This window comes from Rhinopithecus bieti, unplaced genomic scaffold (assembly GCF_001698545.2).
Source record: "Rhinopithecus bieti isolate Rb0 unplaced genomic scaffold, ASM169854v2 scaffold_10614, whole genome shotgun sequence".
Classification (NCBI taxonomy): Eukaryota; Metazoa; Chordata; class Mammalia; order Primates; family Cercopithecidae; genus Rhinopithecus; species Rhinopithecus bieti.
In genome coordinates this window covers 2,241,319-2,262,033 of record NW_016806893.1, presented here as the reverse complement: position 1 = coordinate 2,262,033, position 20,715 = coordinate 2,241,319, and the positions used below count along the sequence as shown (strand labels likewise).

General features: G+C 42.7%; 2 protein-coding genes across 4 annotated transcripts in view; one reads left to right on the top strand and one right to left on the bottom strand.

Moving 5' to 3' along the window:
- RTN4IP1 (reticulon 4 interacting protein 1) overlaps positions 1 to 8,769 on the top strand; it is a 60,843-nt gene extending 52,074 nt beyond the window's left edge. For all 3 annotated transcript variants that reach the window (XM_017878576.1, XM_017878575.1, XM_017878574.1), the window contains exon 9: positions 8,641 to 8,769. In XM_017878576.1, coding sequence (XP_017734065.1) covers positions 8,641 to 8,748 — 108 coding nt within the window. In that variant the 3' untranslated portion in view covers positions 8,749 to 8,769. The remainder of the gene's footprint in view (positions 1 to 8,640) is intronic.
- Positions 8,770 to 10,277: 1,508 nt separating this feature from the next.
- The window catches only part of CRYBG1 (crystallin beta-gamma domain containing 1), a 216,555-nt gene continuing 206,117 nt past the window's right edge, over positions 10,278 to 20,715 (bottom strand). The window contains 4 exon segments of the mRNA XM_017878581.1: positions 10,278 to 12,273; positions 16,761 to 16,923; positions 19,175 to 19,333; positions 19,752 to 19,875. Of these exon segments, the coding sequence (XP_017734070.1) occupies positions 12,185 to 12,273; positions 16,761 to 16,923; positions 19,175 to 19,333; positions 19,752 to 19,875 (535 nt within the window). The 3' untranslated portion in view covers positions 10,278 to 12,184.

The following is a 20,715-nucleotide window of genomic DNA, read 5'->3' as shown; positions in this document are numbered from 1 at the left end:
CTTTCTTTCCTAACATAAATAGAAAAAAATACTTTTTTGCAACCTGCTCTTTTTTTTTTTTTTTTTAACAGCGCATCTTCAACTTTGTTTAATGTCAGGATATAAAAGCTTTCTCATTCTTTTTTTAACAGCTGCATAGTATTTGTATGGGTATACCATAATTTGTTGAATTTCAGTCTTTTGCTTCAGTGGATAACCCAATATTTATGTTTAGTACCTCATTGTATATATAACGATTTCTGTTCATGGAAATGGAATTGCTGAGTCAAAAGATACATGCATTTATAATTTTGATAGTTTTTTTTTTTTTTTTTTTTTTTTTGAGACAGAGTCTTGCTCTGTCACCAAGGCTGGAGTGCAGTGGTGTGATCTCATCTCACTGCATCCTCCGCCTCCTGGGTACAAGCAATTCTCCTGCCTCAGCCTCCTGAGTATCTGGGATTACAGGTGCCTGCCACCACACCTGACTAATTTTTGTGTTTTTGGCAGAGACAGGGTTTCACCGTGTTGGCCGAACTGATCGCGAACTCCTGGCCTCAAGTGATCCACCTGCCTTGGCCTGCCAAAGAGCTGGGATTACAGACATGAGCCACTGCGCTTGGCCTTTGATAGATATTAAAATACACAGCTTTTGAAAATCTAGTATGTATGTTTAGTGTCTGGAATTTCTCCTGTGGCCTACCTTCTAGGCCCCTTCTCTCTTTACTTACCCATTATCTTACCCTCTGAACCATTTTACCTCATTAGAGACTTGTTTTTAAGAATGTGAAGAAGATCTGGTTACTGGTTACTTGTGATTTAAACTATCTTAATATCTGAGCTGGGTGTGGTGGCTCATGCCTGTGATCCCAGCTACTTAAAAATTTGAGGTGGGAGGATCGCTTGGGCCCAGGAGTTCAAGACCAGCCTGGGCAACACAGGGCAATCCCATCTCAAGGGGGAAAAAAAAAAAAGAATCTGGATGAATGAGTATTACTGATGGAGTCTAAATTCAGCTTACTAGCCCTGCATGCCCCAGTAAAAACGGAGAAGCCACTGAGTTAATATCCACAGTAATGAGCACTCTCTGTCAATCCATTAATAGCATCGTCCTTCTGCCTTCTTTATGAACACCAACCCTACCTTTGCTTTCTCCCAGTGCAGCACTCAGTAAATGTTTTTGGAATTAAGGTTTCCTGCCTTTAATGTGCTCACCATTGTCAGGCTCAAAAGTGAAAAGGAGCTGAAATTTCCTAAGTATGTGGGGATCTCACAGTCTGTTTTTCCTGGAGATCCAGTCTTAGGCATTGTTTTCACATGACTGTTGTCATGAAGGCTTATTGCGTGTTGTAGGACTCCATATTCATCCTATCTGGGCACAATTTCAGTTTGAATTTTAAGTTACCTGGTATTTTCATTATATCTTAGATAAAGTGGTGGGCAAACTACAGCCTGTGGGCCACATTCAATCTAAGGCCTGTTTTTGCACGTGCTCTGAGCCACGAATGGTTTTACTTCTTTTGTTTTGAGACAGAGTCTTGTTCTGTCGCCAAGCTGGAGTGCAGTAGCACAATCTCGGCTCACTGCAACCTCTACCTCCTGGGTTCAAGCGATTCTCCTGTCTCAGCCTCCCAAGTAGCTGGGACTACAGGCACGCACCACCACACCCAGCTAATTTTTTGTATTTTTAGTAGAGACGGGGTTTCACCATGTTGGCCAGGATGGTCTCAATCTCTTGACCTTGTGATCCACCCACCTTGGCCTCCAAAAGTGCTGGGATTACAGGCGTGAGCCACCGCACCTGCCTGGTTTTTACATTTTTAAAGATTTGTTAAAAAAAAAAAAAAAGAAATGAAGAAGAAGAGAACTTAGACCATGTGAAGCCTGCAAAGCCTAAAACATTCACTATTTAACCCTTTACAGAAAAAGTTTGCCGATCCTTATCTTAAACTAGTAGTTAATTAACTGACACCCAGTCAGGCCAAGCTCCGGTTTACAGAATAGGCAGAGGAGGAGCTGCTCTGCTGGTGAAGTGTGGCAGGGAGTGACCTCCCTTGCAAATGTTCTGTTTCCTCACAGCTGCTCCACACAGCCAAGGAGCCCTGGGCTCCTAGACATCAGTTTGCAAACCATTGTTCTGAGCATTCTCAAAAAGAATGATTTATAATTAGCCCCTTAAGCGTAATGGGTTGGTACTGACGTGCCTTGTGCCTACAGTTTATTGGCATTTTCTCCTAAGCACAAAAAACAGTTCCTATTTTCATACTATTTAACACACTTACTTTTTGGTGGGGGGAGATATAGCACAAATTATATTCAGGTCATGCATATGCCATTGAATAGCATACTCATAGACTGGAAAGAAGAAAGCCTTGCACTTGTCCAGTTTACTGTCTTCATCCCTTTATCCCCCATCCTGGTGTGATGTCACATTTGAAGGGACAGAGGCCCTAAGAAATTAAATGATGTGCTCAAAGTCACATAGGCAGGGCCCAGGTCTCTTGATCCTTAGGACAGTTCCTTCTACAGCCTTCATTGTTTTCTGCTTAAATAATCATCCAGACATTGTTACCTAGAGTTTCAATTCTTGGTATTTTACTCTGTCATCTTGTATTTCTCAGTATCTTGCAGGACTGAGAAGAGGTGGTGGTGAGGCAGTCTTCAGATGATAGCTGCTGCTAAGAAGGACTGTGTAACTGTGTTTTGAAGGAAAATATCTATACATATTTGCTTATATATGCATGTATTAGTTTCTTATTGCTGTAACAAATTACTATGAATGTGGTGACTTAAGACAACACAAATTTATTATCTTATAATAATAAGATTTTGGTCAGAAGTCCAGATGTGTGGGCAGGGCTGCATTCCTCCTGGAAGCAGGCTATAGGGGAGGATCTGTTTCCTTGGCTTCTCCAGCTTTTAGAGGCTGTATCTCCCTTGACTTGTGGCTACATCAGTCCAACCTCTGCTTCTGTTAATCTTTGACCTCTAACCCTCCTGCCTTCTTCTTGTAAGGACCCTGAGATTACACTGGGCCCACTTGGATAATCCAGGATAATCTCTGCATCTCAGGATCCTTAACTTAATCACACCAGCAAAGTTCTTTTGCCATGTAAGGTGCCATATTTACACATTTTGGGAATTAGGATGTGAATATCTTTGGGGGCCATTATTCTGCCTATCACAATACATAAAATACCTGAAAAGGATATGAGAGCAGCTAGAAATCTTGGTTGCTCCTGAGGAGGGAAACTAGATGGCTAGAAATCAAGCATGGTAGGACGATCTTTTTTTTATTTTATTTTTTTGAGACAGGGTCTCACTTTGTCACCCAGGCTGGAGTGTAGTGGTGTGATCTCAGCTCTCTGCAGCCTTGACCTCCTGGGCTCAAGTGATCGTCCCACCTCAGCCCCCCATGTAGCACTATCCAGCACTACCTCTTGGACAGGTATGCCCCTGACCAGCTACATTTTTTGTATTTTTTGTATTTTTTGTAGAGACAAGGTTTTGCCATGTTTCCCAGGCTGGTCTCAAACTCCTGAGCTCAAGCGATCTGCCTGCCTGGGCCTCCCAAAATGCTAAGATTATAGGTGTGAGCCACTGCACATGGCCAGGAAGATACTTTCGAATGTTTATTTACACATATATATTCTTTATATAATTAGTAAGCCTTCTGATGTTAGGAGCTTAATGTTCACAGGTATGTTCAAAATCTGAGATGCCAGCCAAGCATCTTGGTTGAGCAGTGATACAGATTTCTCAGTTGATTGATTTTAGCCAGCATCAGAATAGTTCCTATGCACCATATTTGAGTTCAATTCAGAACACTTACTAAAGGCCCACTAGCATTTACTTGACCCACTAGATGGTGGAGAAGTGTGTTGGTCACACTCAGTTACCTTTCGAGCAGTCTGTCCTTTGGAATGTTGTGCAGTGATAGAAATGTTCTCTGTCTGCAGTATTCACTTGGTGGCCACTACACCACTGAGCACTTGAAATGTAGCAAATGCAACTTGAGAGACTGACTTTTTCACTTTAATTACTTACTTTTGATTAATGTAAATAGTCACGTGTCTAGAGGCTACCATATTGGACACTGCAGCTTTTGAGAAAAATGTAATGAGTTCTGAGGTAGGTGATTTCCCAGGTCCGTCTTGAATAGCTGGGCCATTGTTTAGCAATGAAGTACATTCTAAACCTTAAGTTCCTTATTGCCACTGGAGTTTGCTCCATGGAAAGAATGTAATGATGAGGGACTGAATCCCTAGGACCACACTGGAAGAGGGCTGCTTTGCCTGATGTGGCAAGTAGCTCATGGATCGCATGGCCTCAATGCTGCTGAAGTTTCCTGATGCTACGGAAATTGTTTCTATGAGCAAATTTATATGGGGTTTCTCTTCTCACCTTCTGGCTGTTGGAAGTGCATTTTTTAGGGGTACCTGGGGACAAGTCCTTGATGCTTTCCCAGATGGCACATTTACTCCCTTGGAGAGTGCCCCGTCTGCCATCCCCTCCTGTCTCACCCTATCTTCCAGTCTTGAGTTTGCCATCTGGGGCAGGAAGTTTCCAAGAAACAGCAACTGAGAGCAAAATTCACCTCTTCCTTTTGTCTTCTTTTTATCTAAAGGTAGACTTAGTTTAAGTTCCCTTCTTCCTGTTTACCCCAACCCTGGAAATACTGAACCTATCACAGAGGTCAGGGGCATACCTGTCCAGGAGGTAGTGCTGGAACTGCGGTCCTGGTGCCTGTCCACAGGTGTGTGGATTTGGACTCAGACCAGGAGCCCTTAGGTCCTCCTTGTTGTTCGTCACCTGTCAGCGTCCCCTCACACACCTCACCCTCTGAGATCTACAGCCTCTATGCCTGTTGGAAGAAGAGGCCAAGGGTCTAGGAAAAGAAATGGAACAGACTGTGGCTTCCCAGATTACATCCATCCCATGCAGTAGCGACATTCAGATTCCTGGGTCCTTGTTTTGGCTCTGCTGTTGACAGCTCTGACCTTGCACTTACCACTCAGTCACTTGCACTTCAGTTTCCTAATCTATCAAAAGAGGCACACTCAGATATGTTAACTCTACTGTTTTGTGATTCTCACTGGGAAAATGGGAATCGAGGGAAAACCTCTGCCTGCTGCCATGGCTGCCTAGACAGTGTCCTTCTCCACCAGCAGCCTCATGCTCTTACAGTTTCCTGTACTGTCTTCCCCTCAAGCATTAGAGAGGGTTTTGCCTCAGCAGGAAGGACTTGCCCAGGGGCTGGTAAGCAGCAATATTCCAAGGCCACACCAGAGAGGTTGAGGTTCCCGTCATCCCTACGTTCTCACAGAAGCGATGTCAGGCAGCAGGTGCCAAATGTTGGTGCTTGGCTTGGTTCAGCTTTTGTATCAGGGATGCGAGGCACAATCAGTACCCCACACATGAATCCAAAACTGAATGACGGCTGCTGCTGTGAGCGTCCCCTGGCCGGCTGTGAGCCTTGTGTGTCTGCACAGTGGGAAGCGTGCTGTTGAGCCTGCCCGCTTTATAACAGGGCTCCCTGTGCCAGGTGGACTACAGCAGCGTCATCACATAAACATCCCCACTTCACTGCGAGTAACCTTTCTTTCCCCCCTCTGGATTTTAACTCTGATCCCTTTGTCCTTAACAAACAAGTATTCTAGGTCTGATGTGAGGCTGTACATAGACACTGTCTCATTATCCAGTTAATCTCTGTTTGCTGTTACGGATTCAGCCAACAGTAGCATTTGCCGGCCTTCAATTGGAAACCTTTTTCTCCATTGTCACTTACGGGAACTGCTGAATGACTCATTATGCCGTGGTCAGCCCTCTCGGGTTATTTGCCACAAAAGGCCTGGCCAGCCAGATTAAAGTGGGCAGTAACTGTAAGCTCCCTGTGTCATCAGTTCAGGATCTGTGTCCCCAGTCAGAGCTCTGAATTGAACATTGAGTTCAGCCTGTTTTGGATTAGTGCCTTAGGAGGCGGACACTTTGTCAGTCTGTGGAATGGATGGGTATGTGCATGGTACAAGTTAGGGATCCCAAGAATAAGGCAGAGGGCTGGGTGAGTCCCACTTTAGGGTACATGCAGATCACTGGGGAAGCACTGTTTCTGCCCCACCCCTACAGGTTCTGATGTAGTTGTTCTAACGGGAGGTCTTGGATTCTGCATTTTAAGCATGCATTCAGGTGATTGCTTTTCCAGGTAAACAGCATCCTGAAAACAGTGTCCCAGGGGCTTTGGGGGAGTGATTGTTGCAGGTCTCATGTGGGACATACAGGAAACAACTGTTTTTTTGTTTGCTTGTTTTGGTGACAGAGTCTCGCTCTGTTGCCCAGGCTGGAGTGCAATGGCGCGATCTCAGTTCACTGCAACCTCCACCTCCCGGGTTCAAACGATTCTCATGCCTCTCAGCCTCCTGAGTAGCTGGGATTACAGGCACACACCAACCCATCCAGCTAATTTTTATATTTTTAGTGGAGATGGATTTCACCATGTTGGCCAGGCCGGTCTCAAACTCCTGACCTCAGGTGATCAGCCTGCCTCGGCCTCCCAGAGTGCTGGGATTACAGATGTGAGCCACTGTGCTTGGCCAAGAAACATTAATGCATTCCATTCGGCAACATTAATGCAGTCCACCTCAAAGTGGGACTCGCCACAGTCCTCTGCCTTATTCTTAGAAAGAATGGAAGACAAATAGGCTTCGTCTCACAAGCCAGCTCGGAGCAGTTAATAGTGGCTGCAGTGGTGAAGATTCTGAGGTCATGCTCAGCTTGCGGGGGATCAGCAATAGTGATGTCCTCCATAGGTGTGGATGGCACCCGTGTACCACACATCTGTCATCTTGGTGGCCTGGACACAAGGTCTAGAGACCAGGTCCTCAGCTGGCACAAGGCAGGCAGGCCGACATGCAGACTGTAATAAATCCTTACCGTCCTTGGCAACTTTTCCCTTCCTTTAAGGTTTTAGGGGTAGGTGTAGACAGCAGCAGATGCTATAGGAAAGGCTCAGTGCATAGTGGTGATAGCAGATGATGGCACCAAATTGAATCCTGACTTGCCATTTATCAGAAGTGTGACATTGGGCAATTTATTTAACTCTGTGCCTTTATTTATTCATCTGTAAAATGGGAATAACAGTATTTACCCCAGAAAATGGTTATGGGGATTAAATGAGATGAAATCTAGAGAGCCCCTAAAACAGTGCCTGGCACATAGTGAGGCCAGTAGGTGCCAGCTGTTGCTTTTTATTATGAGCTTATTGTGATTTGCGGGTACAGAAGTATTTTCATCTCATTGGAGAAGGGAACTTTTGGAGTCTAAGATGCTTTTCTGGTGGCTGGGCTGTGAAATTCATCCAGGAGGAAGGTTCCTCAGATGCAGCTGAATGTCACAATAACAGTTCTTCCTCTTGTAAAAGGAAAGGCATTATAAAATGGATGAGTTGGCTTATGCCTTCTGATAACTTACCTCTGCCAGTGGAGCTATAGGAGGCAGGCCACTGAGATACCCAGTGGATAACCATTGATTGTTGCTTAAAGTTTTGAAAAGGAAGAATTCAGTTGGATTTTTGCATGCAGAGAGAGGACGTTACCTGGGACCTAGTTTCAGAAGGAGGTTGCTGGCATTACTGTAGTACAGTGAAAAGACCCAGCAGCACTGAAACATGTATGAGCTGGCTGGAATGGCTTTCTTGTAAATTGTAACCAGCGCACCGTTGTTTAGCAAAGCCTGCCAGGGCAGCTCCAGCCTGGGCCAAATATTCTCGAAGCCCAGAAAGCTCACATAAGATGCTTTTTCCCCCACTTACCTTATTAGCTTTCACCTAAGTGACATTGATGAGGCTCCTACTGTATGTTTAGCATTATGCTGGGTGGTGTGGGGGATGCAAATAAAGTGGCTTAGTCCCCTGTCCCACAGGTACTTTATGCTCTGGTTGGGTAGATATGCCAAACACTTAACCAATTAAAAAAAACAAAAAACCACACACACACACTATTTCCATGCACTCTCTGTAAGGGGCCAGATGGATACATACAGCAAGGACCTTGGGATGTTCTCTTTGTTATTTACCATACAGCACAGAGTGACTGAGATGGGTACTCAGCTGTAAACAAGTACAGTCTGTGAAGAAGGCAACATGGTTCCTGTGGTAGTTGAAAGGGACAACATGTTGCAAACTGGGGCATGAGGAAAGACAGTGTGAGACCTGGACGGGAAGGGCAGTAGAATTTTCACAGGAGAAGGATTTCTGGGCTTACTGACTTGTACCAGCAGAGGCATAAACATACCAGGTGAAGAAAATGACAAGTAGGCCGTTTTGGGAAAGGGTGGAATCTGGATGAGGGCTGAGCTCAGGATGCTATCGGTCTTCGAATGCCAGGGTGGGAACTGTTGAAGGGTTCTGAGTAGGAGAGTGACAGACCAGCATGGAGAAGTAAGACTGGGCAGTGGGGTGGGAAGGGCCGTAAAGAGAGAAGCAGCAGTGAGGCAGGAATGGAGGCAGCATCGTGGCCCGTGTGAGAACCTGACCTGGGTCCACTAGAGAGACACTCAAGAGAGACTGTGGCTTGAGGGACACTGTGAAGAAACTAATTACCAATGTCATCTGCCTTGAAAGACGTAGGCTTTTTTATCCACTGGTCAACCTCTTATGTTTTACAGATCCGGCCAGTTATTGAACAAACCTTTCCTTTTTCCAAAGTTCCAGAAGCCTTCCTGAAGGTGGAAAGAGGACACGCACGAGGAAAGACTGTAATTAATGTTGTCTAAATAAAAATGCAGTTTACTGATTGTTGGCGTTCTTATTTGGTGAGTGCCTGTGAGCCCAAATTTTTTCCTAGACATCCCTTTCTAACATTTTTTCCAGATTAGATTATAAATTCCATGATACAAGCTTTAAAAAATAAGCACACCATTTTGGCCAGTAATCGATATAAAAATACCAGCACTTGAACTTGTCTGTAGTCAGTAAAAATTCTAGGTTTTTTCAAGCTGTTCTTTCACACTGGCTTTGCAGGTTGCTGTGGCACCTTCCATTTTACTAGCTTAAACTACCTTATTGTCTTTTTTGTTTTTGAGACAGGGTCTTGCTCTGTCACCTAGGCTGGAGTGCAGTGGCACAATCACAGCTCATTGCAGCCTTGACCTTAAGCGATTCTCCTGCTTCAGCCTCTCAAGTAGCTAGGACTACAGGTATGCACCACCACACCCAGTTAATTTTTTGTATTTTTAGTAGAGAGTTTCGCCATGTTACCCAGGCTGGTCTCAAACTCCTGGGCTTAAGCAATCCACCACGTCAGTCTCCCAGAGTGTTGGGATTACAGGCGTGAACCACCATGCTGGGCTTGATCGTCTTAAAGTACCATACTAAAACTTTCAGTGTATGGATGGATGTCAGCATGAAGAGATAATTTAAAGCTGGTCCTTCTTGAATTAATCACTGAGCACTGTTCTAACTGACCAAGGTTTCCTTTTTTGTTCCTCCACCATAATGTGGTCACCACATCTAAGTCTCTTAGTATCATATATAAAAATCTGGCTGGTGATTCATTTGTTTATGCTCTTAATATTGAAAAGTGAGGGCAGAGTTTCTAACTTGTCAAAACCCTTACGTCTTGCATAAGGGTTAGGCCTGTTTTGACAATTGAAACATGCTTCTCTGAGGGCTTTTCCATGGAAATTGCAGCCTTTCAATGGAGCCCAAAGCTTGCCACTTTGATGTCAAACGTTTACATTTAGATCTCTCTCCAGTCAACCCATTGCAGTGTGCACTTTTGAATATTCATTTACGGTAAGTGTTTTTACTTCCTAATATACTCATCCTCAGTATTGCACCTGAAATGCTTCCTTTAACTTTTGATGTAGACCTGTTTTGAGATTTCTGCTTGGTTTATTCCTGTTAGACACTCGTTTGGTAGCATGTATGTTAGATGTAGGCTTTCCTCTAGAATTGCTGGTCTGGTCTTACTACCGAGTTATTTCAAAAGAAAAAAAAGTCTGATTTTCCAGGTGTACATACCAACTGCTCTTGAATTCCATCTGGAGCAGCCTCAGCTCTTTTCCTGGAGGGCTCCCAGGTGGTAGTGGGAGTAAAATACTTGAGCCAGGACCTCACTCATCCTCGTTTCCACTCAGAAACCATGGAGTTTGGAAAGAGTGTCAGCAAAACTTTCTTGCTGTTAAACCAGCACCCCTCAAACCTGCTTCATCCTAATCAGACATTTGTTTCTAATCTGCTAGCTGACTCTCTTTGAAGGGTTAGATGAGGGCTACTGACTGCACTCTCAGATTTCATCAACATAGTTAACCAGAAGCAAGTTTATTTAAGAGATCAGCTCAGCACAGGCTATTGTAGAGTGTCTTACCCCACCATATTGTAATGGTATGCACAAAAGGCCTAAATTCAAAGCTATACATCTAGGAACAAGACAGATACGTTGGATGCTGTTGTACAAGCGCCAATAATATTTTAAAACAAGATAAACTATTCCAGTGACCGGAACTGCCTACCACAGACTCCAGAGAAGATCAGCATTTTAGAATTAGAAACACACTTGAATAGATGGAAAAGAAACGAGTTGTTCTACGTGTGATAAGAGCACCAGTATTGAGTGATGAGGACAAAAAGAGGAAGAATATATTCAAGGAAATGTTTAGCACTTTTGTTCTTCAAAGCTAGAACCCAGTTTGAACAGCAGCGTATGGGCCGGTGTCTTGTCAGTAGTTAAGCAGTATGTTTGCATTCTTGAAATGCTTATTGCAGTTGAGGGTTCCAAGACTGCTGGAAGATTGATTTGACTCCGGTCAAATCATGAGTTCCAAGACTTGACCAGCAACATCCCTGAAGGTCTCTTTTCCTTCACTTTCTGGGGATAATTGCTGGTTGTCCTCTTGAGCCTTTTATACCTCATTTAGTGGCTACAGTGCCCCCAAGACCTGAGGCTGTCCACCAACAGCTGTACCCCGAAGCATGGCTATAGAACACTGCAGGGAGGCAGCCCCATGCAGGCCATGTGCAGATGCAGGTGGATAGAAGGGCAAGAAATTAGGCTAACAAATCTGAGTTTAGCAAAAATGTACATAACATTGCTTCAGCACTTGTAGATGAGTAAGGATGGCTCATAAATTAGGTCATGATAATAGTGTTCCAGTAGCAGCTATAAGAAAGGCATTAAACCACTCTCATTTTTGACATTCTAGGGCAGCCCATGGATGAGTTAAAATAATTCCAATCCTGGCTGGGCGCAGTGGGTCAGGCCTGTAATCCCAGCATTTTGGGAGGCTGAGGCGAGCAGATTGCTTGAGCCCAGAAGTTTGACATCAGCCTGGGCAACATGGTGAAACCCCATCTCTACAAAAAAACAAAAATTGGCTGGGCTTGGTGGTGTGTGCCTATAGTCCTAGCTACTTGGGAGGCTGAGGTGGGAGGATCACCTGAGCCTGGGGAGGTAGAGGCTGCAGTGAGCCGCGATTGCACCACTGCACTCCAGCCTGGGTGACAGAGTGAGACCCTGAATCAAAAAATAATAATTCAAATCCTACTAACAACTGTTACCATACTTTGACATGAAATTTTTAAACTGCATTAGTTTTTAATATGAACTAAAGGAAAGTAGTATTTTGTTTAGAGTTCCTTAAAGGTGTGAAGACCTAAGGCTTTCCCAGTGTGCTATGCAGCATATTTTAAGGTTCCAGAAAGTGTTTAAGGCCAAGAACCAAAATTACAGGCCAATAAAGTATTTCTTCTCAGATGCTAAACAGTTCTCTACCTTTCAAACGTAAGCCTTTATCTTACCCTTTAAAGTGTAAGGGCTTTGTAGGCCCACAAAGTTGGTAAATTTGTTCCAGTTCTCTCCTGTCACTATCTTTGGAAATAATTTAAAATGTACACAGTCTTGAAGTCTTGGTATAACATTTTAAAAAATCACCCAAAAGCTGCTAATTAGGCAACCTGTTTAAGCAGCTACCAAAAATGAAAGGCAAGAAATGAAAGGAGGACAAATTATTGGCTTAAAGCTATGATAGTCTTTTGAAACGATGAGTAAGTTCTCTGAGTCATGGCAGCATGATTTAAGGTTGAATTTAGAATCAGTGAAGGAGGAGTTGATCCACTTTCCAGTTGGATCTTCCATCAGCATTGTCCTTTTTAAAAAATAAGGTGACTGGAAGGACCTCCAGAAGATTCTTCTTCCTTCTTTGTTCAGGTTTATAGGACCATGGCTTCCCACACTTGTGTAAACTTCTCTTTGCTGACAGTGTTGAGGATAATGTGATTTTGATCATACTGTGTGCCCCCTAAAAGAAAGAAAGCAAAGTAATAAAAGATGAATGTGCCCATGGTGAAGGGTCTATAGTAGACACAATTTCCCAACACCAGTACAGCAAAAGTAAGCAAGTAAACAAGGTGTAGAACGGCATGCCTCAAGGAGGCAAGGCAGGGAGGGAAGCCCGAGCCCCTGTGGGATGACAGGGTCAACCTGCCATAGGTGAATCTGTTCAGATCCCATCATCAGGGCACCAGCAGCTTCACACAGGACATCCCGCCTCATGGGCTCCTGTTTCTACCCCAGTTCTTAGGAGCTAGTCCACAGTCACTCTTACAATGTCTGAAATTCAAGGGAACTGGGAAAACTCGAGAGGAGGGAAAAGGAGTAAAGAGACTAACATATATTTGGTGGTGAGATGGTGGATTCGAGACACCAGTGAGGAAAGAGCAGGCAGTCCTGGCAGTAGTGGAAAGGTGGGAGGAATGGTTATTGAGGAACAGCATTTGCATGAACAATGAAAACAGGCTGTATTAGGTCAAAGGGAAGGTTTGAATGACACCCGGAAGTACACAAAGGGACAGGGTAGCATTGTCACTACTGGGGACTCAGTTGGTGGATAAAACTTCATAGCATTTAAGATGCTGAGTACATTGTACTGTAAAACTATTACCATGAACTCTCTAACTCCCTTTTACCAGAATGTTTGTAAGATTTTCCAAAGGTGCTTACTGGATGTTTCAGATCCTTTAGTGCTATAAACAGCCTCATGGCTTCTTTCTTTGGAGAAGTATCATTAACAAAAAGGTTATCTGATTTTTTTTTCCAGTGTAGAATAAAGATCCCTTCAGATGACTTATCCTTTTTTTTAGCATAAACCTCAGCACCAAGGATGTATCAACAAAGACCCCATCAAAGTAAAAATCTGTGCATTTTGACGCAGGGAGTGACCGGTATTGAAAGCATGCTTCCTCCTTGGACCAAGAAGAAATAAACATTCTTTTCACCTTTGAAGCAAAATATGAAAAAGTTTGAGAATTTACACAATAAATCTAGGTATTATAGTTGAGGAAGGAAATCGTCTCTTGTGAGACTGATTTATCATCATTGATAATCTACAGCCTCTACACAGCTAGCTGTATGGCTAGATGTACTGTAGAATACAATGGTAAGGCGCTTTAGGCCTTTTTGTGTAAGTTTGTAGCAGTAGGGAAAAAGCGTTGCCACTACCAGCATACCCTCACTCTGCCCAGACAGAGACACACACAGCATATTCCGCTGAAATTTCAGGAAGTATTTTTCATACTTCATTATTATAGTATGTTAAAATACTTTTTGTATTTTAAGAGTATCTTTTGTATTTTAAAGGTGTCTTAAAATACTTTCATATAAATTCAACTAGAATCATGAAGACTAGAAAGTTCTTGAGAAATAATTTGATTCATTCTCTTGCCTTTGGAGAGTATTTAAATTGTGCAGACTTCATGTTTTTTAAAGTGAACATGAATCAGCTTCCACTGTTGTTACAAGGTATGTGGTCTGGAATAATACATGAATGTCTACCAAAAGAACTCATTTCCCAAACACAAGGCGATGAGCTAGAAGACAGATGTGTGATCTAATAACTCTTAGGGCAATTTTAATAGATAACAAGTGGCTCAGTAGTTGTAGCTAATGGAAATCATGGTCTGCTAGTTAAGTGCACCAACAAGAAGTGTTTATAATATTTTCCTTTGCGTGGGGTGTGGGACGTGCCGCGCTGCTTTCTCATGTCCACAAGATGGCACCATTCTCCCAGTCTGAGAAAATTAAAATCAGTTTAACAATGAATTAAGACTGTTGTAGCTAGCGGGGTGTGGTGGCAGGCACCTGTAATCCCAGCTACTTAGGAGGCTAAGGCAGGAGAATTGCTTGAACCCAGGAGACGGAGGTTGCAGTGAGCCAAGATCGTGTCATTGCACTCCAGCCTGGGTGACAGAGCGAGACTCCGTCTCAAAAAAAAAAAAAAGACTGTTGTAGCTACTGTACTACTGAGAGTTCACAAATATACAGGATATTATGCTTACTCAACAGGCTCTTGAGTAATTTATATAGTGTCATTTAGGAAGGGGCTCTGGAACTTTAAAAAGAAGTCTTAAGAAACGTAGAGTCCCACTGTTCATGTCAGAGCCAAGACAAGGAGTCAGGTGTCCTTCCTTCTGGTCCGCTGCTGATGTAGCAAGTCAGGGACATCCTGTGAGCCTAGTGCATCTAGAACATAAGCTGTCTGAAGCCAAGGAGGTGGCTTTTTTTTTCACTCTGGGGCCCTCCATGTCTAGCACTGAGCCTGCCACATAGTGTATACCCCATGAATACATGTTGAAAGAATAAGAGAAGAAAGCTCTAGCTAAGGATTACAGTGTCATCCGCCCTGGACATAGGAAGCAGATCACATTTGTAAAAAACAGGAAGGTTTAGTCAGATTTCCTTTGAGAACTAAATACTCTACTTTTTCTAACATTGCCTCAAAAACTCCATTTTTTCCAATTCAGTCACATTTCTTTGTTGTCTCTGGAGATTTTGAAACTCTTGTAAACACTGAAGCACTCTAGTGCAATCAAGTTTATCAAAATAAGAATAAAGAAAGATGCGCGTAATTCTTAACTAGTTTGAACCTCAGGTTGATCATCTATAAAATGAGTATTTCACCTGTCTACATACTGACAAATCTGTTGTACCACATGTAACATGAGGGAGCTGTACTATATGTTACTGTTCAGTTTCTGAATATTACATTTATTTTCTTATATCCAAGGGTACTGCTTGCATTTTATATGATCTTTGTGGTCTCCATCCAGCCTGTAGTTGCAGTGCTTAGAGTGTGTTCCCTAAGTGCCCCCTTAATGAAGGCAAAGGCATTGTTTGCCTCTGAGCATCCTTCCAACTTCTCAGATTCTGTGTGATTCTAAGTCCATTGTTTTAAGTGGGTTGGCCAAACTACCTACCTGGTGATCATCCAGAAGTGACACAGCCACTTATGCTCCCCATACAGCTACCAAAGCCCCTGATGAAAATACCCAGGTTCATTCTCCATTATCCATAAAAGTCGCTTTTTAAAAATCAGATTGCAGTGCTTTCTTTACCCCTACAACTTGTTTTTTTTAGACGAAGTCTCACTCTGTCGCCCAGGCTGGAGTGCAGTGGCACAATCTCAGTTCAGTGCAACCTCTGCCTCCCGGGTTGACGTGGTTCTCCTGCCTCAGCCTCCCGAGTAGCTGGGACTACAGGCGCCCACCACCATGCCTGGCTAATTTTTTTGTGTTTTTTAGTAGAGACGGGGTTTCATCAGGTTAGCCAGGATGGTCTCGATCTCCTGACCTCGTGATCCGCCCACCTCGGCCTCCCAAAGTGTTGGGATTACAGGCATGAGCCACTGCGCCTGGCTCTTTACCCCTACATCTTAAACTTTAATGAGAGCATTGGCCTAAATCCCTGATTAAAGTAAAATTGAGTCATTTTGTAGTGATGATTTAAAATAGAGTATGTAATATACTCATAAAAATTTTAAAAAGTAATGGAGTATGTAGTACAGTTACATTATCACCAGTTTGCTAAATTTACAAAACAATTGTGCTTTCCTGATAGGGAATAAAAAAGTGCCCATTAATTTAAAGCAGAATTACCCCAGATGACATGAGTATAACACTGTCTGCTCCTGTCAATAGCAACAGCACTAGTTAGTTCACTGAGTTCCCACACAGAGGTTAGGTCCTTCTTACGTTGTTTTAAAACGACCATCGGGGATTCTCCGGGTGTGGGCCTCAGACCAGCAGCATTGGCAACACCTGGGAACTTGTTAGAAAAGGAATTCTCAGGCCCCACCCCAGACCTACAGACTCAGTCTCTGAGGATGTGGCCCCACAGTCTATTTTAACCCACCCTCCAGGTGATTCTGATGCAAATAAAGTTTGAGGACCACCACCCTAAATTTATTTCCCCCAAGCACCATCAATTCACTCCTTATTAGCTTCATTGAACACATATTGCATTGAAATCCTCTAGGCTGTGTTAATTCCTTTGAGATCTTAGATCTTTTCAATGAAAGGTCACGTGTATACATGAGAATCATCAACTCTACTGAACTAAGTGCAATCATGGCCTTTCAGCTTGTGATTTTTAGTCTAATATAATAAAATAAATGGTTTGAAGTCAGCCTATGGCCAGATTCTGGTTCAGCAGTTACACAGCTGTGAGATTGTGGCTAAACTGGCCAACCCCTTTGAACTTCCCTTTTTTTTGTCTGTAAAACTGGGGAGAAGAGAAGAGGGAGAGGGGATAAAGTAGACCTCGTAGGGCGGCTATGAAGATGACAGGAGACACTGTACTGAAAGTGGTTAACACAGCAGCTGGCACATAGTAGGCGCTCTCTACTGTTACTACTAATAATACATTCATCATCATTTTCAAAAGTTATGGATAGATTTTTCCTTAACTAAAAGACATACACATTACAATAAAAATAAGGGAAGTGACCCTTACCTTTGACATCTAAAACTAAATTTGGCTTCAACTTGCTATAAATCCTGCCATCGGACTTCAAGCTCCAGAACTGGCTGTCAGCATTCTGGTCCAGGGCCAGGCCTAGCTTGGAGCCGGATGTTACCAGGCTGCCCACAATCGTCAGGCAGCAGTCTTCTGCTATCTGCTCGGTGGAAAAAAGATAGCTTAAATATGTATCCAGCTGTAAGTCTCATAGCAATGGTTTCTCTGGTTACCTTGATCTTTAAAATTATCTTAGTTCCTAGCTTATTTACCCCACATGAGGCAGTTCGACTCTTAGCCAACTAGAATCGGACAATAAATATTTATGCCCTTTATTTCAGATGACACGAATGATGGAAAAATCTCAATTTTTGTGCATCATAAGACTTCTGCCCTTTGCAAGACTATCTTACTAGTAGTGAAAGCCTCAGAACATTAAAATTGCCCATCATATTTCTCCCTGCCATAAGTGACCATGATCCCAGGCAGGTTCTGTAGCTATGTCGCCCTCTGACATCTCCACCTCTGCTTGGCCTGACCTTCCAGTATATGACTGCACCTCTAATTTTGTAGCACTGGGTGGCTAAAGGGCATTTTATCATTTTAAAATTCAGAATTGCATTTATTAGCATCTGTCTTTCCTTCATGAGAATTAAAATTTTCTACACAGGCACGCTTTCCAGCTATGAAAAGAGAAAAATGCAGGCTCACTAGAGGGTGTTTCAATGCAAAGATTTTATGAGCCCTTCCCTGAAGTGAGTCTACCCTTATTATATAAATAATGTATGACAGTCATGTTCACATGCCATTAACAAATATCACTGGCCAGGTGCAGTGGCTCACAACTGTAATCCCAACACTTTGGGAGGCCAACATGGGAGGATCACTTGTGAGGCCCTATCTCTACAGAAAAGTTTTAAAAATTAGCCAGGTGTAGTGGCATGCACTTCTGGGCCCCAGCTACTCAGGAGGCTGAGGTGGGAGGATCCCTTGAACCCAGGTCGAAGCTACAGTGAGCTGTGATCGCATCACTACACTCCAGCCTGGACAACAAAGCTAGACTGTCTCAAACACAAAAACAAAACAATGTTTCTATAAAAATGTCTGTTAAAAGTGTATTATTCTAGGCCAGGTGCAGTGGCTCACGCCTGTAATCCCAGCCCTTTGGGAGGCCAAGGCAGGCGGATCACGTGGTCAGGAGATGGAGACCATCCTGGCCAACATGGTAGAAATCCCATCTCTACTAAAAATACAAAAAAGTTAGCTGGGTGTGGCAGAATGTGCCTATAGTCCCAGCTACTCGAGAGGCTGAGGCAGGAGAATCGCATGAATCCGGGAGGTAGAGGTTGAAGTGAGCCGAGATCGTGCCACTGCACTCCAGCCTGGCAACAGGGCAAGACTCTGTCTAAAAAAAATTGAAATAAAATAAAGTGTATTATTCTATATTGAGATGAAAGCACTTGATAATCTAGGAGACTTTTTCTCATTGACCTATTGAATTCAAAGTTGTTAAATAACATCACTGAAATGTCTGTTAGAAATAACTGCTGAAAGGCACCATTTTCTTGGCTTGTTTAAGACAATTCAAAGGCAGAAAGCGTCTTTTCTTGCTTCTATATTACAACGACTTCTGTTTCTCCTGCTAGTTCTTCTGTGCATGTCCAAACAGTACTTCTGTTTACTGAAAGAATTCCCCCTCCAGCACAACAGACCCAATTAACGAGTTTTCGAAAGGCTGTGTTCCTTCTGCTGACTCATGGGGCACCAGGTTGTTTTTTTTATTTTGTTTTGTTTTGTTTTTTAAATAAAATCAGGAGCCAACGGTCAAGCTCATAAAATCAAGGAATAAAAAAGTTTTATCTACCATAGAAACATGAGCTTCTTTCATAAAAATCTTACTACAGTCAGCTTTTAAGTGTCTGTTAATAGCAGGAATGGTGCAGGAGGGAGACGGGCCATTTTCCAGTTTACAGCGTATGACACTTAGGAAATGGACTGTGTAGTACACAGAGGGATCTCTTTACCCTTCATCCTATTCTTTGGATTTCCCCAAAACAGAAACAAACCAAGAGTGATTTTTGTTGACAGGGCTGGAGCTTATAGTTTGTTTCTGTAACAGTTACGTTAAGGAAAAAGGGAAGAAAAATACTTCCTCTTTCTACTACTATATAAAAATCAAGCATAGAAGTAAATATTCTATCTTGGATCAGTGCTATATTTACCTTTCATTTTAAGTTCCTAGACTGGTTCTATCAGAGCTAGGATATACTGTCATGAAAAAAAATTCATTTCTGAAAGTACTCCAGGAATTGTGAAATTGCATCTATTTGAAGAAAAGATCAAAAGCTTATGAAAGGATGGTCACCTCCTAGCAAAGGCATCACAGGCCCCCATGGAATCCTGAAGCTCACCCTGCATTTGATGCATCCTTCTTGATAGATCCAAATCTGATCATCGGCCCCAACGTCCTCCATGACCTGTATCCTCAGAAGCTTCAGATCCTCTAAGTTTCCATTAGTTGACATGAATAACCCTGTTGCTTTGTTTCGAAGTCTGAAATAAATTCGCTTCTAGAAGACAAAAACCCCAGCAGTTGTCATACAAGATGTGCTGCTGGAAGCACTGAACGAGCATTAATATCAGGAAGAATCCAAAGTGAGATATGGATTAAGGGTAATTACTATACTCCAGAGTCTCAGAGGTTTTAGATTTTCTCAATGAGAAGAGTTTGACAAAAATGTCAAAGTGCCTGAGGCAGGGTGCCTGCCTGTGGATAACTGCGTTTGATGTTCAGTTTTATGGCATTCTGAAGCAGCCACACCTCTTAGCACCAGAAACTGAGCCCAGATTATTGGGGCGGGGAAGGAGTTTATGGGGTGAGGCCAATTATCAACTGTGAATTAAAAAATCGGATAAAAAGTTGGATTGTATTTACAAAAAAGAAATTTCAGAGAAGAGTCTATACAGAGCATGGAGAAGAAAAAATACCTGAACAAAAGGTCGTAGAGAACCTATTTGGCGACAGCCACTGAATTCATACCAATTAGGTACTTCTGCGGGTGACAATAGGAACTGTCGCCCTCTGTAATTGCCATATTCATAAGTAACCCATCTGAAAACAAAAAGCAAATAACCACAGTAAGTGGCAATTTTCATTTGACAGCGGACCCCAGTTACATTTATTTTTAGAATGCTTTCCATTTCTAGACTGAACTATATACTTTTAACATACATTGGGGGAAAAATGAAGATCTTTTCTAGAACACTTAAGTAATTTCTTGACAAATAGCACATTTTGCTATGTGAGTACTTATGCCAAAAGTTCCATTCTTGAAAAGAAATAGGTAAGTTGTTTCCTCCATAAAGCAATGAAATATTGTCTTTTAGTGGATTCCTCAGTTCTTCCTGGTAACTATTCATAAAATAGCTTCAGCTGTAATAATGGATCTTTAAGTTGTTTAAGTAGTTAATATTTCCAAAGCTCTTAGTAGGTGCTAAATAGGGTTAAATAATAAGTTTTGTCTGCAATGAGAGTAATCTTTGTTAAATCTAAAAAACTGCTAAGATACTCAGTTCCCTTCTGCTCAGATGCTGCTGCTGCACACCTGAGGAAGTACGGGTTCAGGTGCAGACTGGTGTGGAAGCAGCCCAGCGCCCTCCTCTCTTGCATATTACATCAAGGAAGAATGCACTCTACTTTTAATCCTGGAACTTAAATTCTGGATAAAATTTTATCATTTTAGTCATCTTATCATAAAAACAAAATATTCAAACCTGCTGCAAAAAAATCACCCGTAATTCTACCACCCTAATGTTCTATAATTTTTTTTCCAGGTAGGTCTCACTCTGTTGCCCAGGCTGAAGGGCAGTGGCATGATTACAGCTCACTGCAGTCTCAACTTCCCAGACTCAAGTGATCTCCTGCCTCAGCCTCCTGAGTAGCTGGGACTAC